This window comes from Hippopotamus amphibius, chromosome 5 (assembly GCF_030028045.1).
Source record: "Hippopotamus amphibius kiboko isolate mHipAmp2 chromosome 5, mHipAmp2.hap2, whole genome shotgun sequence".
Taxonomy (NCBI): Eukaryota; Metazoa; Chordata; class Mammalia; order Artiodactyla; family Hippopotamidae; genus Hippopotamus; species Hippopotamus amphibius.
Genome location: NC_080190.1, coordinates 8,328,975 through 8,346,920, shown reverse-complemented (window position 1 = coordinate 8,346,920; position 17,946 = coordinate 8,328,975). Strand labels below are relative to the sequence as shown.

At 50.7% G+C, this 17,946-nt stretch overlaps 1 protein-coding gene across 1 annotated transcript in view; it reads right to left on the bottom strand.

Moving 5' to 3' along the window:
* Positions 1 to 14,971, bottom strand: part of CPXM2 (carboxypeptidase X, M14 family member 2) — a 125,994-nt gene extending 111,023 nt beyond the window's left edge. Inside the window, exons 1-2 of the mRNA XM_057737399.1 lie at positions 14,665 to 14,971; positions 4,840 to 4,938 (exon numbers count right to left, since the gene is read on the bottom strand). Coding sequence (XP_057593382.1) covers positions 4,840 to 4,938; positions 14,665 to 14,971 — 406 coding nt within the window. The remainder of the gene's footprint in view (positions 1 to 4,839; positions 4,939 to 14,664) is intronic.
* Positions 14,972 to 17,946: the final 2,975 nt, after the last annotated feature.

Genomic DNA, 17,946 nt, shown 5'->3' with positions numbered 1-17,946 from the left:
ACACGCACACACAAGGTAGGTCAATCCCCAAGCACAGTTCCCGGTAGAGGCCTCAAATCCCACCCAACTCAGGCACGAGGCAGAGCGCTGAGCATGTCCCATTCACCGACGTGCACTGCTTTGGGAAACCCTCCTACCTCCATGATGGCGGGAAATCAAGCTTCTTTCCTACAGATCAAAGAGCACTTCCTGTGAAGGGCCAGCCTGCTGATGTTGGCTGTGGAGAATCCACATCAACATTCATGGAACATTTGTTCTCTACCCCAGAACACTCGTTCCGACACAGTGCGGGTGCTCACTAAACAGGTTTGTCATTCTGGTCAAGGGCTGCTGCTACCAACACTGGGCATTTCCTGAGGTGAATCGGACAGGGACCCTGGTCACAAACTCTCACAGCCTCCCAGAACAGAAAAGCCATGCCCAGGAATCACTGTGATATGAGAGGAGAGGACCAGGACCGTGAGGAAGAGATACAGGAAAGCAAAAGACAGGTGATCAGGGCGGGCTTCTTGGAGGCAGAATTTGCAGAAACATCAAATTCTACGGCAGAATCCAGCAAGCTACAGCCCAAGCGAGGGCCAAATCCAGCCCACCGTCTGTGTCTGTATGGTCCATGAGATAAGAACAGCTTTTATATTTTTTTAATGGTTATTTAAGTACCAACATAATATGCTCAACTTTGCTTCGTGGCCAATAAGGCATGTAATATTTATGATCCAGTCCTTTAAAAATACCTGCCAACTCCTATAACTAAGGCATGAAAAGTCCCAAGACAGCAAATAAAAATCATAGCTAATGGTTGCTGACAGCTTACTGCGTACTGTGTACACTCCACTCTGCACACATTATTTCATCTCCACAAAACCCTCTAAATGAGCTATTATCTCCTCTTTACAGAGGAGGAAACTGAGTCATAGAGGCAGTAACTTGCCCAGGGCCACACAGCCATTGAGGGTGGAGCTGACCCCAACACTGCCTCTCCACCACCAGCTGAAACGCTTGCCCAGTTCCTTTTGGAGGAAACACAAGTGTGCTTTCAGCACAGGGCTCATCTGAGAAACAAGCTCCTGTCTGGCTGGAAATAAAGGCAGGCAGATGCCAAAAACTGGCCAAATCATGGTGGACTCTGAATGGCAAACAGGGAGTTATTCTGCAACCAATGCGTGGTAAGTGACAGGGTATATAGTAAGTTCACTGCAATACTCTTAATAGTAGTAAAATATTGGAAACAACCTAAATGTCCATCACTTAGAGGTTAAATAAATTATGGAACATCCATTCAACAGAACATGATGCAACTTTTTTTAAAAATGAGGATCTTCATCCTCACTGCATTCGTCAGCTATTGCTGTGTAACAAACCACAACAAACTCTCAGTGGCACTTATTCCTTAGTTGTCTACAGACCAGCTGGGCTCAGCTGGTGGCTGCAGGTTGCAGATCGAGCCTGTATCTGCTTCACTCATCTCTTGGACCAGTGGCCTAGCTGTGTGCATTCTTCTCATGGAGATGGCAGGGTGTGAGGAACAAATGGAAACAAGCAAAGTCTCTTAAGCCCTCAGCACAGAACTGGCACCTTGTCAGTCCACCTTATTCTATTGGCCTCAACAAGGCACATGGACCAGCCCAAAGTCAAGGGGTTTTCACCTTTTGTGAAGGGCACTGGAAAGTCATATGGCAAAGGCTGTAGATATAGAGAGAGGTGAAAAACAACACCCCTGCATATGCTATTATAGAACAATACCCCAGATGTATTTTGGAGACTTGCCACAGCTGACACTGATCCTTAGTCACGGTGACACCCATGTATATAATGTCTCCCTTAAAGCTAAGATTCTCTTGGGATGAGTCTGAAACAGGAGGGAAGGGGGCATGGCACAACCTTTAAAAGAATGACACAGCCATTGAGCACATGACAAAAACTAGTCGGAATCAACTAGGTCCAAGATGGCGGAAGAGTGGATGTCCAGAGGACCCTGAGTCTTATCATACGCTCATTAGAATACGTTAGTTAAATGACACGCCCACAGGTGCCAGGACAGTTCCAAGGCTAACCATGAAAGGCCAAAAAGTGGGCAGTGGCCCAATTCCTCCGCCCCTTCTCCAAAATAGTTGGAAAAATCCTCCCACTCATTAGTCTACAAAATTACCCAGCCCGTAAAAACTAACCACCCCATATTTCGGGGCTTCTCACCTTCTGAGATGGCCCATGCTCTGTCTGTGGAATGTGTTCCTCCCAAAGCCCTTCTCACCCTTTGAGATGGACCACATTCTGTCTCCGATATGTGTATCTCTCTAAATAAATCCACTTCGTACCTATCACTTTGTCTCTCATTGAGTTCTTTCTGCAATGAGACATAAAGAACCTAAGCGTCATTAAGTCCTGAGACCAAGTTTGTGATCTCAGTTAAAAGACAGTGGGTTCAAGTCCCAATCTGGGTTGTGCGGTTTCAAATCCACATCTAACACAAGCCCTTGGATGCCGTTCACTCACATAACTCAGTGTGGTTCATATCTGTACTGCCCACCACCCTGAAAATGAAGCAGGTGACATCTGCTCCATCTGCCACCTTGCACATGATGTCGATGACAACCACCCTCCCCACCCCTTCTTTCTGACACATCTCCAGCAAGGTCGCCAGCTCAACCAGAGGAGATGCTGAGAGAGTGATGGATGTGCGGTCCCAAGCCTGCCCAGCTGCCCATCCAAGGCTCTGTTCTGTCCACCTCCACCCCAGATGCCCCCTCCTGGTCCAGACCCATGTTCCCACCTGCCTCCTGCACATGACCTCCCCTCATCACCATCTGCCCCTCCCCTACCTGCATATCAGGACTGCCACAGCTTCTCTTCCCTCCAGGGTGGTCCTCAATTCCTCAATTCTACTTCACTAGAAGAGCAATGTGAACAAGGCTCACAGGCCAAAATCACATCTAAGGCGCTCACTGAATCAGAGCCAGAATGGCTGCCTTTGAGACCAGGGGTCCCAACTGTTCAAACAGGGCTCTGAGGTCAAGGTCTGGGAAACAACTTTGAGTGGGCCAGGGTGGGGGAGAGGAATGTGCGTATGGCAGAACAGGAGGCAAATTCAGACTTCAGCAAGCGTGTGTGTGTGTACCTGCGTGTACACATATGTGTGTACAGAAATGAGCCTTGACAAATTTGTGAAAATGCCTTTCAAAATTGTACCCACTTCCAATTCTGTATATGAAGATGTAAGATAATTCAAACTGGCCCTTGTGCGAAAGCTACTAAAAAACTGGAAAAATATTTTTTAAATATGTTGGAAAGCATCTAAGAATTAACAAGACAAGAAAGAACTCTCTGGCCCAGATCTGACAGCAGCAGAACCCAGAGAGGTGAGGCCAGACTAGAAGCTGCTTTAGCTCTGAGAAACAGCTGAGGTTTTATCAGCCTGTAGGGGCAAGGGGACAAAAAGTCATGCCTGAAGCCCACCTAAGGTGGGAATCTCATCACCACCCAGTTAGTGGAAACCCCAAAGGACCACACTCTCAGGGTGAACCGGCAGAAACACAGCCCCAGCACCTCCTGGGTCCTCCACACACCGTCCTGGTACCTGGGCACTCCCAAGGCCGAGGCGCCAGTGTGCGCCCACCCACTTTACAAGGGAATAAAATTCTCATTTATTAAGTGATTGCAGAAGCTCACTGTTGTTGAACTTCTGTTTTTACTCTAGGATGCACTGTGAGTCACATCTGTGATTTCTTTCACGGCAAGTTCTTGGTTAGAAACACAGCCCGAGATCATTACATCGTGCCTAAGGGAACATACAGTGAATTCCCTTTGCGACAATCAGCTCTGTTCCCCGGTTTATGGGCTCACATGGCAGCTGAAAGCGGACCCTCCTCTATCAATGCAAATATGGGAAATGCTCTGTTTATTTCAAGCAGCTGTGCTGCTGAGCAGAAAGTCTAGAACCAGAAAATCTTGGGTTCAAATCCCTGTTTTACAACTTTCAAACTGCATAACAGTAGGCAAACGACCCATAGCATTGAGTCTCATTTTCCTCACCTGCAATAATGAAGATGACGGTGGTGGTGGTAATAATAATAATACGACCACCCACAAGACTCAGGGGGACCTCAGGAGATGGGAAGTATGAGGCCCAGTGCTTGGCAATGGCTGAGATGAGAGCTTAGCTGCTTCATATATGTTCACTAGTACTAATATCAGCAGAAATGTCATCGCAGATACCATAGTTTAGAGGAACAGAGACACAAGAAAGGTAATAGTAGTAGATAATCACAATAGTAAGAGCTACAGCTAGTGGGTCAGAGTTTGTCCGCGAGTCTAGAACTAATGGCTTTGACCATCTAAGGTAAGTAATTAAAGGACCAATATTTGTACATGATTGTAAAACGCCAGGCCTAGCATCACATGCTTTGGGAGTAGAAGACTTGATCTCCGACCCTGGAGGCTCTGGGTTTTGCTGGGAGATAAGAAATGCACACATAAGCCTATGTGGGCAGCTAGGAGGCCCCACAAGAAAAGAAATGATGTTGTCTTTGAGGGGGGAGGGGGGAGGGCAGGGAAGGCAACCAAGAGCTCCAGGAAATTCAGAAATGACCCCAGTCAAGGTGATGGGGAAAATACGGCTGTGAGTTACCACGCACGGTGGAAGAGAAGGGCTGTGAATGCTCCCCCGCCCCCCCGGCATGGGTGGCTCAGAAGAGGCGGCAGACCCCAGGCGGCACCCCCCACACCCCGTACACCCCCCACACTCCCACCCCCAACCCCCGCTCAGGACTCTACAGCTGCTGCTGCCCCCTCTGGAGGCAGTGATGGAGCCGGGGCGGGACGGGCTCCGAGGGCCTCACTCACCCTCTCTGACAGCGTCACGGGCCACAGGGACCCTGTGATCATCACCGGCAGCCTTCTCAGAGCTCTTGGTTCTCATGCCTTTTCTGTTGCTATTTTTACCTAAAAAGAAAAAAGAGAGAGAGAGATGCCTTTATTTCTACATATGTCAGAGTCATCCCAGGATGGTGAGGACTCAACTGTCTTCTGCAAAGCAACCGTCTCCACCCTCCACCTCTCCAGATCCTAGTGATGGTACCTTGGACGCTGAGGAGCTGGTGGTTAAAAGAAAGGAAGCGTGTTATTGTGAACACTCAGTAAAATAAACATTCCTAATAAAAACGATGCACATCGCAGGTGGTTACTGTTCCAAGACTGCAAAACATCCTGTGGAGTACCTTTAACCCTCCCTGGGACCTCAAAAGTGACACCACATCTAATTGATAAAACGAAACTGGAACTTCAGACCTCTGACCCCGGAGCTAGATTTCCTACCATGTTGGGCTACTCCCACCTAACTCTCTCCAAGGCCCCAGCTGGGTACCTGGAAGGGTAGTGATGCTGCCCACCATTGGAGGGACTCTGTACTGGAGCCCAGGAAGCCTGCCTGCTTGTGCCCCACTGGCCTCTCTGGCTTCCTCGCACACCAGGCTCTCTCTCTGCTCCACAAACACCGGCTTCTCTCCAGCCTTCCTTTCATATTTCCTGCACCAGACCTTGGTGTGTGCTGTTCCTGCTCCTGGAGCATCCTTCCATTCATGCTCCATCTATTTAACTCCTGCTGATCTGCAAACCCAGCTCAGCCATGCCCTCCTTGAGATGGCTTTCCTGAAATCCCCACCTAAATCAATGCCTCCTTGGATGGGCTCTGATAGCACCTGTCTTTGGTCAAGTGGCCTCTATGCAGAGCCTGAGGCAGGGGTTCAGTGCATGTGATGTATTGAGGGAGGGCTCTAAGGAGAAAAGAAATGAGGAAGCAAGATGAGGCAGAGGAAGGAGCTAAGCTGGGCTGTGTTCCCAGGCAGAGTCTGACCCAGCCTAACCCCATAGGGAGCTCTGGAGCTGCAGCTGCACACAGTGTTGTCCCCACCTTGAGATGAGGGGCCACCTTTCCTATGCTGGTTAGCCTCTGGCTATAGACTGACCTACTGGGGGTGGGAGATGTCGCCTTCCAAGGGTCATGCTCCCAAGAAGGAGCAGCTGTGAGCCATCCAGCCAAGCCCCAGCAGCTGTGGGATGGGCGTGCCTGCGGGAAAAGAGGACCTGGGCGGGGTGTCGGCAGCCCCCACTCTGGTGCTGCACACTCGTGTTGTGTAGCATCATCACACATGTGTAACATATGTTGTTCTGTTCACAGGGACAGAAACTTGTCTGGTTTTGCTCACTGCTCCCTCCAGGGTCTGGTTAAGTCTGTGATGAACAAATGATCACGAACAATTATGAGTCAGTGAATGACCAACGAGACAAAAACAAGAGAAGGGGAAGGTCTATGGAGAAAGATACTTAGTTTGGACTTTAAAAAGCAAGTTGAAATACCAAAAACATCTAGTGAATTGTGCCAATTAATGAAATCATTTCAGATAATTTTAGAATCACCAAAAAAAAAAAAGATATTTATCAAGAAAACCTTAAATCTTCAAAAAATTCAAGGGTGCACTGGGCCCAGCCACAGGCAATCCTCTCTCCATCATATTCTTGGGTGATACCTGCTGGGCATATCTTTTACTTTTCATGTAAGCTAAAAAAAAAAAAAAAAAAAAAAACCACAAAATTAAATGTCCCCCTCAGGTCAAGGAAATCCATAAACCAAAACATTCAGGAGGGCCAGAGAAGGAAGGCTGCCAATCTGAGTGTATCTGATGACATCAGTCTGATGTCACCTCGGCATCTGTCCCATTTTTGTGTGTAGGAATGTCATGGCCAGTGACCTCCAAAGACAGCCTCTTCTGAAAGAGCCTGATCGAAGGTCTGTAAAAACCTTGATTGTTTGGAAAAAGAGATGCCATCACTTTTGAGAAGGAAGCATCTGATTTGGCCGAAAGATAATATGTCAAGGGGAAAAAAAGTTTTACAAAATAAGAAAGGAAAAAGCCAAAGTTCTGGGAAACAATGTTCCATCCAACCCTCCCCAGAAGCCAGCCATTCACTGCAGGTCTTCCCTCTGCCAGGACAACCTCTATGGGGCCTCCAAGAACAACACAGGAGACAGAGTCAGGGAACCCGGCCCCACGAACACCCTCAGACTCACTCCCTTGGGCTGGACCCATGCCCTGTGCTCAGCTCTGGGGATCCAATAACAGCCCGGATGTGGGGCTGATGTGCGATCAGCCCTGAGACCAACATGTGGGGAACAGCATCCCCGCAGGGAGTGGGAAAGGGACAGAGACAGGGCAGAGGCCCTACCACCTTCTCTAGGGAAGATGCACTTCCGGAATATGTACCTACAGATCTGGTTCCAGCCCCAGGCAGCCAGGTTCTGCCACCTCACTGGCCAAGTGTGTCCCCGGGGGACCCACTCCCCTCTCCCATGCTCCGTCTCCTCATCAGTGAAACAAGGAGACACAGTACCTGCCTCGGTGCAAGTTATGGAGAGGAAACAGATGACACATATCAAAGCACTGAGGGCAGTGCCTGACCTGCAGTATCCACTGGATAAAAGACAGCCTCCACCTTCTCACCATTCATATTAGTCCCGAGTCCCCACCATCACAAAACACCATCCCAGCTGCTGGAAGAGGAACAGCCGACACATGGAGCATGAGTGACAATTACGAGGCATTTTCACATAGATTGAAACATTTGATCTTGGCAAATACCCATCAAGGGCAGGAAGACCCACCCAAGGTCACTGACAGAGCCAGGAGGCAGCAGAGCAGGCACTTGACGCCCGGCCTAGGCCCTTCCCTTCCCCTTCTTCTCTTACAGCAAGAAAGGCAGCACACGGGCTGTACCGATGAAAGAGTGAAGTGGAAATAGTGTACAGAGAAGGGGCCAGAACCAAACCAACATCTCCATCTGGGCTGCGTGACAAAACTGAATTCCTTAAAAGTAGCAAACTGAATTGCCAATGCGGGCCTCATGGTCTATTCTGGTCCATGGTGATAGATATCAAGCTCCTTGATGGATAGGAAACTATTTTTTCCCCTCTCTATACAAGGAGCTTACAGTAGCAACCCCAGAAACTGAGAAAATTCTTTGCTGCATATTTGCATTTTCCCAGGAAATTCCAGCCCCACGGCATCTGCACTCCATCATGTGAAGGCGCAGCCCCGGGCCCTAAGCTCCTCGCCTGGCTCTTGTGAAGGAAGCTGCCTGAGGAGGAAGGTCCTGGCCTCAGGCCATTGCAGGTTCCCAGGAGCTCCCCAGAGAGGCAGCCCACGGCACTGGCACAGACAATAATTCCGCCAATAACCCGGGCTGCTGGGTGGGACCCATCAGGACTCAGCGAGGCTGGGGGACCCGGAGACAGTGGGTAGAAGCTGCCTCTGACCTGCCCCTCGACAGACTAGGAGGCTGTACGTTGACCTTCTAACCTCATACCAGCTCGGGAAGCTTACTATTATTATTATTGTTGTTGTTGTTATTCTCCTGTCACAGTGAGGAATTCGAGGTGTGAGGATGTCACACATGCCCGTGAGTGGCAGAGCCAGATTTTGAATCTCTCTGAATCCTGAACAAACTATGCCAAGTATTACACGTGCCTCTCATGGATCAAGAATTCCACAAAAATCTGACATTGAGTCTCAAGTTAACCTATATTAATTTAAGGTGTCTTGGGTGGCTCTGACCATCCTATGAGGCCCAGAACAGTAGCCGACGAGATGCTAGCCAGTTATGGACACTAGCCCTTCCCATAGCCATCCAAAGGCACCCCAATTTTATGGGTTTCATGATCTCAGAGAAGCAGCAATGGGGACAGGGACCTCAGAAGGTCACAGAGGGTAGAGCCATTGCTGGAGATGCCAAGCCTGAGAGTTCAGGCTCCCTGGCTACCTCAGGGACATCCAGCCAAGACCCCCGCCTCAAAAACCCAGGTTCCAAGGGACTTCCCTGGTGGTCCAGTGGTTAAGACTCCACGCATCCACTGCAGGGAGCACAGGTTTGATCCCTGGTCAAGGAACTAAGATCCCCCATGCTGCACGGCATGGCCAAAAAGAAAAAAATCCAGGTTCCAGGGCCCAGACTGCCATTGCCATGGGACTGAAGGCACCATCCACCGTGTCATCTGAGAGCCAGGGATACTTGGGGCACTCAGGAAACACGATGGCTGTTTTCAAGACCCACAGCATCCAACCCAGCTTCCCAGACACACAAGTGTCAGCCCCTTCCTCATCCATGCGCAAGCCCTGGTTTCTGGAACCACGGGCACAGTCGAAAGGAGATGTGCCAGCACGAAGAGTTGCCTTGGGAAAGCATTTTGGAAACAGAGGTGGTATCTTAGAAAGCTGCTTGCTGATGTACATGAGAAGACCTTTTTTTATGAAAAGTCCTTTCCCTTGGAATTGTGTAGGGAGTTGATCTGGACAAAACACTTTGGATTTAACTCTTCAAGAGAGCATATAGGGCTTCCCTGGTAGCACAGTGGTTAAGAATCTGCCTGCCAATGCAGGGGACAGGGGTTCGATCCCTGGACCAGGAAGATCGCACATGCCGTGGAGGAACTAAACTGGTGAGCCGTAACTACTGAGCTTGCGCTCTAGAGCCCACAAGCCACAACTACTGAAACCCATGTGCCTAGAGCCTGTGCTCTGCAACGAGAAGCCACCACACTGAGAAGCCCACGCACCGCAAAGAAGAGAAGCCCCCGCTCTCCGCAACTACAGAAAGCCCGATGCCCGTGCACAGCACAGAAGACCCAACACAGCCAATAAATAAAAATAAATAAGTAAATTTTCAATTTTAAAAAAAAGAGAGCATCTACTACCATGATATAAAGACTTCTTGTAATTTGTTTAGGTGTGCTGATAGCCTTGTGATTGCTTTTAAAATATATAGTGAAATACTTACAAATATATTCTCCTAATCCTCACACTCCAGCTTTGCCCAAGAGAAGACATTTCTATCCGAAGGCCAAACCTTGCAAGACGCCCTGAAGAGTGTTGAAGCAAAAGCTTAAAAGTGAAGTTCTTTCCAGCAACAAGCTGGCAGCGCGTAACAGAAAGGGCTTTGTTTACGACCAAATATCCTCAAATAACAACTCTTTGATTATCTCTGCCCCCCCTCCCCAGGCCGGGTCACAACACAGTACAAAGTGCAAACTCGCCAATTCTGGGCAAAGACATACAAACAAACGTGGCTTGCTGCCCACTCTGCGAATTCCACGGGCTCAAGACCGTGGACCAAAACCATGGGTGTGATGCGGGTGGGCGTGCATCCCAACAGAGGTCCACGCTCCCCAGTCCTTGAAAAAAGCAACAAACAAGCAGGAAGCAGAGAGTTAAAGGCTACTCCGAACCCAGTGGAGAGGGGAGAGCAAAACATCTTCACCTATTTAAAAAAATAAAAAATAAAAGAGTCTTATTTATTATCTTGTTTGTTTCTTACTACGACTTGGGAGGGAAAAGGCAGGTCAGTTATGTAACTATGGTTGACTTCTCTGTTCCATTTTTTTCTCTAAAAAGAGTATGGCTCCAAACCGAGGCCATCAATTTGGAGATGACATGAGAAGTACACCCCAAATCCACCCACATGCCCAGAATGTGATCCCTCTCTCACTCTTCACCCTGAGATGATGAAAACCGGGGCCCAGAGGCTCACTCTTTGGACTACAAAGCATTCCAACTGCAGGGATCTAGAAAATATTGAATTTGGCTAGAAACAGTTGAATAAGTGGAATTAGAGAGAAGCAGCTTGCCAGGTCCCTGTGAGGAAGAACATTCTAGTAATCAGTCCTGTTTATCCAATGAATAGGTAGCCTCACCAGGTGGTACGTGCCCATCCGTGGAAACGTGTGAGCCAAGACTGATGTTGAAGTAAACTTCCAGACCCAAGATGGAGGTGCTCTTGCCCGGGATGACACATCAGCAAACAGAAACTTAGATAAGCTTCCTGTCCCTAACAATCTCCCCTTGACCAGAAACAGTCAGCCCGTCCCCAAACGCCAAGCCAACTCTGGGTCCTCTCACCCCAAACAAAGTCAACCGCATCACTCCAGCCAACCAGATGTTTTCAATTTTCTTCTTCCTGGTTCTTTATGCTTTGTCTGATGAACGGTCCCTGCCCTCTGCCCCATTTTTCCATTCCCCACAAGGACACTGTCCACCTCATGAAGTGTTAAAGCTTATACCACCTAAATTTTCTTCTTTAACCATTTTTTAACAGCAAGCAGTCCACTGTCGGAATCCTGCAATGAACGAGAACTCGCCTGCAATGAACACTTAGGTTCTTTTAAGTTCTAAAATTCTGGGATTTACTGATGTTCACAATGAGGGCCTCAGAAACCAAATGATACTGAGTCCCACTCAACCACAGAAAAGGATTCCACAGTTATGTATCCTGATGGTGGTGGTGGTTCCATGAATCTGTAGATGTGGGACAATGCAGAGAAGTACTCATACACACACACACACACACACATACACACACACGCACACACACATACACACACGAGCCCATGTGAAAACAGGGTGTATAATCTAAAAGTAAAAGTTAAAAGTATTGTACCAATGTCAATTTCCTATTTTGATATTGTACATAGCAGTGATTCTCAACCCACTGGTGACATGTGATAACATCTAGAGACATTTTTGGTCTAGTGGGTCAAGGCCAGGGATGTTGCTAAACATCGTACAACGCACAAGACAGCCTTCCCCCGCCACACACACACACACACACACACACACACACACACACACACACACACACACACAATGTCAATACTTCCAAAGCTGAGAAATCCTGTACTGTAGTACAGGATGTTATCCTTGGGGGAAGCTGGGAGACGGGTATACATGACTTCTCTGCACTATTTTTGCAATTTCTTGTCTATAATTAATTCAAAATTAAAATTTAAAAAATTTTTAAGATTCCACTCTATTCAGTATATCAGGGCTCTACCTCTCCGGAATCTGTTAGCCACTCATGGAAAAATGCAGTGGTCTCAATTAACCAAAGGATTCAACTGTTCAAGCCACTTCCATGACATCCATTGCGCATTTCTATGGTGGCATGAAGGAACAGCCAAGGGTCAAAGCCAAAGCCCTTGGCTCCTTAAGTAAACCTTCCTATGGGATTCAGACGAGACTCCCTCCTAGACCCTGACACAGAGAACATCTGCCTTCCATCTTCCCTTGAGCCCAGCCTTTTTGCAAGATACAGGCTATCTGGAAAATATTTTATCATCTGCAAAGACAAAGCACATGACAGACTTTTCAGTGAGTAGTTGTATATGCTTTTACATTCTTATTCTTCTCTAAATCTAACCCCTCACTCCCACCTCAGTGCCCAGAGTCTGGTATGTAGCAGGCACCATCTACCCAGTCCCAGAAGTTCACAACAAACAGAAATGAATGCTTCTATTACATCACCAGCAGTACATACATCAAGCCACCCCTTAAGGGGGGCAAAATCATTTTCTCTTATTGCAATTTAACTGTACAAAACTACCACTGACTCCCCTAATCAAAGTCATTCTTAATCAAGCTCTCCGACTTGAGGTCCAGGGTAGAGGGTTCTACTGGTCGAGTGCAAGAAAGAGCAGGGTGGGGAGAATCAGTGTTGAAAGTATGTAATCAAGGTCACACTTCGTTTGTCAGAGTCAGGGGGCTCTGAAAAGCCCCACACAATTTATTAGAAACACACACTGAAATGGCAGCAGGCCTGAAAGCAGCTCTCCTGGAAGCCAAGTCTCTGGAATTTCCAGGAACCTGTTTTCAGTTTTGGGAACCTGCGATGGAGCCCTCAACACACCAGCAGTTACCTTCTCCGAGCTGCCGACTTCGCTGAGTTCTAGGAGGGCAGGGCCGGGGGCTGTCCTGCTCTCCCCTCCCCCAGGACCTCACCCAACACCTGATGTTGAGCAGTTTCTCAGTAAGGACCTGCAGACTAATGAACAGCTCGCAGAAGGACTAGCACTACCAAGAGCTGACACACTGCAAGCTTTTGCTGAAAAGCTCCTAGAACAACTGACAAAGTAAAGTGAGGTAGCAGGCGCTAGCCGTCCTGAGCGGATGAAGATGCTGAGGGCCAGGAAGCTGAGTGCCGAGCCGCAGAGCTGGGCGTTACGTGCAGTCCTCAGACTCTCAGTCTGGGGCTTCTCCCACGTTCCCCTTGCCATCCCCCGAGTAAACACCAGAACCTAACAAGTGTCTCCCACCCACCTCACCCCACCATGCCCAGCACTGTGCCAACCACATAGCAGATTCTAAAAAACAAAAACACATGCCAGCTTGATTCAAACTACCAAACAAAAAGACCTTGAGTTAAAAGCACAGGAGAAGGGCCTTCAAATCTCTCACGCCAGTGAGTGACCCTAAGCAGGTTGCTTACACGGTCAGAGCCTCATCTTCCTCACCTTGTAAAGTAACAAGAATACCCACCCCTCAGAGCCCCTGAAAGAATTAAACGAGACAGTTGGCCAAAAATCTCCTAATAGAGGCACAGTGGATGGTCTACAAATATGAGTGTCTTTTCCCACTCATTCCTGTTATTAAACCAGTATTTTTTCACAAATCTTAATGTCCATAATTCCCCAGAAAATATGGGAAATTCTGGACGGTTCTGTTCACGGTTACACAACTCACAGAACTGCCTGCAGATTTGCAGAGTCACCCACAAACCGAAATATGGCAGGACCCCCCCCCCAGGTAAGTGCAAAGTACACACACACAGGAGTTCTGGGCCCCCATCTCCACTCCTCCCCCATCGCCTGGTTGCTAACTTTTGTGAACAGTTTAGCCAAACAAAGGTGATGCCTTTCATGCCAAGAGCTGTGTATCGGTGCCACCCAGCATGTATCTCCTTTCAAGGAAGGCTGTTACAAGGCTGGAGAATTTGGCCACAATCCTGCTCTCACTCCTCAATCCTGAAATACTAGGGCTGCAGCCCTTTGCAATTTTGAACAAAGAGTATTTGGGACAATTAGGAGAAAGTCCCCCTTCATAAGGAGTGTAAGAAACTAAATGAAAGTCATTTTCCCAAGACGGGGCAGACAGCAAGTGGGGATGCATTTGAGAAGGATGGGAGAGATGGTTGGCTTCTAGGTGCCACTGGGCTTTCCTGGCCTCCTGCAGCTCGGCCCCTCCTCGGGCACTGGTGTCCGGCTGCAGCCCAAGGCTTCCCAGCAGGGGCTCTGCCATCCTGCCCCTACTGGGCAGAGGACTCAAGGGACTCAACGAAAGCGGGAGGGAGGGAGCTGAGAGGTGACCCTGGCTAGGGAAAGGCCCACTGCTGAGCTCTCCCCAGAAAACCAAGGTGCCAAAACAGACCAGCTGATCACATCGCCAAATCGGAAATGCACTCTCAAGAAAACGCCCTGTAAAAAAGATTGAAAAAGTAGGCAGAGTAGGAAGAAGTGTCCAACAGAAAGATCCGTTGCCCAGTAAACGTCAAACTTGGGGCAGAGGGGCAGCTCCCCGGGCAGCTCCCCAGGCAGCTTCCAACTGCACAGCCTGTCTCTACCTCAGCGGGGACCGCCGCTCAGGTTTAAGTTCCGGGGCGCTCGGAGCCCGGGATGAGCAGTGCAGTGCCCAGGAAGGTGGGGGGCAGCGATGGGGAGGTTCACGGGTCTCTCTCATCCCAGACACTCGGACAGGGAAGCCAGCGGTCGCCTCAGACCCGGCGGGCCACCGCTGGGACCGGCGCACAGCCACGGACGCCCCCCCGGGCCGCCCCGCACAGAAAGTTACTTACCTGGCGGAGGCGTCTCCGGAGCCACCTTCTCCCTCTTGGGGGCTCTCCTGGGCTTGGTCGCCTTCTTGCGCGGCCTGGGCTCGGGCGGGCGCAGCTCCCGCTCCTCCTCCCCGGGCCCCGCGGGCAGCGGCGGCGAGAAGGGCTCGGGCTGGGGCTCCGGGCGCGCGTAGAAAGGCTCCCGGCTCCAAATCTCCTGCACGTAGTAGTCGGGGTCCTCGACGGCTGCGCCCTGGGCCCCGACCCCGGCCAGGGCCAGCGCCGGCAGCGCGAGGGCCAGCGCCAGCGCGGCGGCCCCCCGGCGGGCCATGCCCGCTCCGCCCCGCGCCCTGGGCAGGGTCACGGTCGCCGGGAGCGGCGGGCGGGCGGCGGGCGCGGACGGCGGCGCGGGGCAGGGGCGCCGGGCTCGGCAGCGCTGCGCACGGGGCGCGGAGGTGGCCGGCCGGCGGCTCGTGTGACCCGCCCGCCCGCCGGCCTGGGCTGGGCTGGGCTGGGCTGGGCTGGGCAGGGGCGGGCAGGGGCGCGCCCAGGCGCGGGGCGGGAGCAGGGGGGCCGGCCCCGCCCTTCCTCCCTTCCCCCTACCCCCCTTTCCCGCGGATCCCGCAGTGGCCGGACCTTGGTACTGGGTGTTGGGGTCCCCTCCATCCCATCAACTGTCTCCAAACCTCCCCCCTTCCCCGCACCCCCTGAAGCCAGCCGGTGCTGGGTGCCTGCTTCCAGAGAGACTCAAAGGAGTTACCATCTAGAAGGAACCTTGAGCCGTTTGACAGGTTGGGGAACCGTGACTCACAATGAGAAAGGTCCTAAAGCCCAAGGTCCCAAAGTAAATAAGAGCCCGAAACCTAGTCTCCAGCTCTCCTGACCCCTGCCCGGTCCCCGGCTCCACACCAGACACGGGTTCCCCACTGGCCAGACAACCCTTTCCTCAACCTGACCGTGATGCTATTTCAGGACTGTGAGTGAGAAATTCCTGAGCCCCCGGGTTCCCAGGGTTCCAAAGAGTAAAGTTTCCATGAGGGCCAGGACCTAGTGACCCCGGAGGACCCCTGCTCCCAACTGGAAAGGGACTCTGTTGGGTGAGGAGGGAAATGGATTCATCCTAGGGCTGCCATCCTGGGAGCAGAAGGGCCCATTTCGCATTTCGTTCATTGGATGAGCAGGTTCCTGTCTTCAGGGCAGGGAGCTCACTACCTTTTGAAAAAGTACCTTCTGTCCTTGGGGAAATTTGTGTTCTTTATTCAGGCTGGGCTGTTTGGGAAATGGGGCTGTAATGGTTTTCTATTGCTGCTGTAACAGATGACTACAAATTTAGTGGCTGAAAATAACACATACTTATTATGGTACAGTTCTGCAGGTTAAAAGCCTGAGCAGGTGTCGCCAGGCTGAAATCCAGGCTTCGATCCGCAGGCTGCATTCCCCAGTGGGGCCTCTGGGGAAGCATCTTCCAGGCTCACACATGTATTGGCTGAGGTGAGTTCCCGGAGGTGGTAGCCCTGAGGTCCTGTTTACTGGCCAGCTGTCGGCCTGGCCAGTCTCCACTCCCGGGTGCTGCCTGTGTTCCTCCTCTTGCTGGCCACGAGGCGTCCCCGGCATCCTCTCTCTGATCCTGCACGTGGCCTCTGCATCTCAGAGCCAGCATTGGCATGTGGAGTCCCAGCAATGGCTTCAAATCTCTCCCCTTCTGCCACATCTTCCCTCTTCCCAGCTGGGGAAAATTCTCTACTTTTAAGAGAATTAAAAAATTTTTAAATTCCTGGATTGGATGGACCCATCCAGATAATTCAGGATAATCCCTTTTTCTAAGGGTGGTGACCTCAGTCACATCTGCAGAGGCCTTTTTGCCATGTAAGCTGTTTCATGGGTCCCCAGAATTCAGGTAGAGATATCTTTGGGGAGCCTTTCTGTGGACCCCAGGGACAGACAGACCCTCAACTCAGTTGGGCTATCACCTTCCCAGTCCCTGTGGACCCTGCCATTCCAGGTGCTACTGAGCTGGATCTGGGAACCCAGGCAAGGCCTCCCCACTTCCCTGGACTCACACTTCTGAGCCCACACTGTGAGCAGGCTTGGGCTATGCTCTGCCTCTAGCCTCCCCCATTTGCCATCTCATTTTCTCTCGTTGTTCCCACACAGACCATCCTTTAGGACAGGTCTTCTGGCTCCCAGGCCTAAGGCCAAAGCAGAACGGCCAGAGTGAGGGGGGTGGGGGCCCAGGGTGAAGCAGGGCCCTGCCCCATCTCCAAGGGCCAGGAAACCTTGGACTTGGTTGTCAACTTCCCAGGACATTCTGGAACACAGAGGCAGCAGAGGTCTCCAGAGTGAGAGAGGAGAAAGGCCCCCTTCCCCTCCCTCTACTCTCCAAGCAGGCCTGGGCTGGGCTGGGCTATGACCCCCCTCTGGATGCTTTCCCACCCTCCTCCAGGATATATCCCCTGGGCTCACTCACAGGGGCTCTTTTATCTAAAGCCAGGCCCTCCAGACAACAAAATAAGTCAGCATGAGGCTTCAGTAGCAAAAAAGCAGCAAGTGACACACCCAGAAGTTCCAGGTGGCTGTGCGAAGCGCAAGCTGGAGGATGACCTGGAATCCTGGCCAGAAGGGGCCTCCATCCAGGCAGCCTTGCACCCTGCAGCACCTCCACCAGGGATCCCAGAGCTGGCTGAACATGCAGACGTCCAGACCCCACCCCAGACCTACTGGGTCTCCTGAGGGGTGGGATTGGGTGCTGGCATGTCTAGAAGCTCCTCACATAATTCTGATACAGTTAAAGCTTGAGACTAACCTTCTCCCTCCTATTTTACGGAGGGGGAGACTGAGGCCCAGACTCACCCAAGGACACAAAGCAAACTACTGGCAGTCAGACTAAACCCTGCTCTCCTGCCGTTATCCAATAAAGTCAGGCAGTCTGCATCTTGATGGCCCCAAACCCATAAGTTTTGAAAACATGTTACTTTCCTGGCACCTCTTAGGTAACTAAAATAACGTACACCTACTCTGCAGCGTCTGCTAAACCATCCGAGAATGTCCCACTCAAACGTGATTCTCAGCACATCCCTCGAATCAGGAAACGAATCCCACTAATCACTGTTCGCCGGCCGTATTGTTGCTTGCTTGTTTGTTTTCCATGGAGAGGCACATAATTAGAGCAAGCAGAACAAATAGAACACGATTTGGCTCTGATGCCAATTCTCCCAGTATGTAGCAGCCCGCTGCACGGTTCCTGGAGCTGCCTTTTTCTACCTCTGATTCTCTATCTCTGCGGCTGCTCGCCTGGAAATTTGCAGG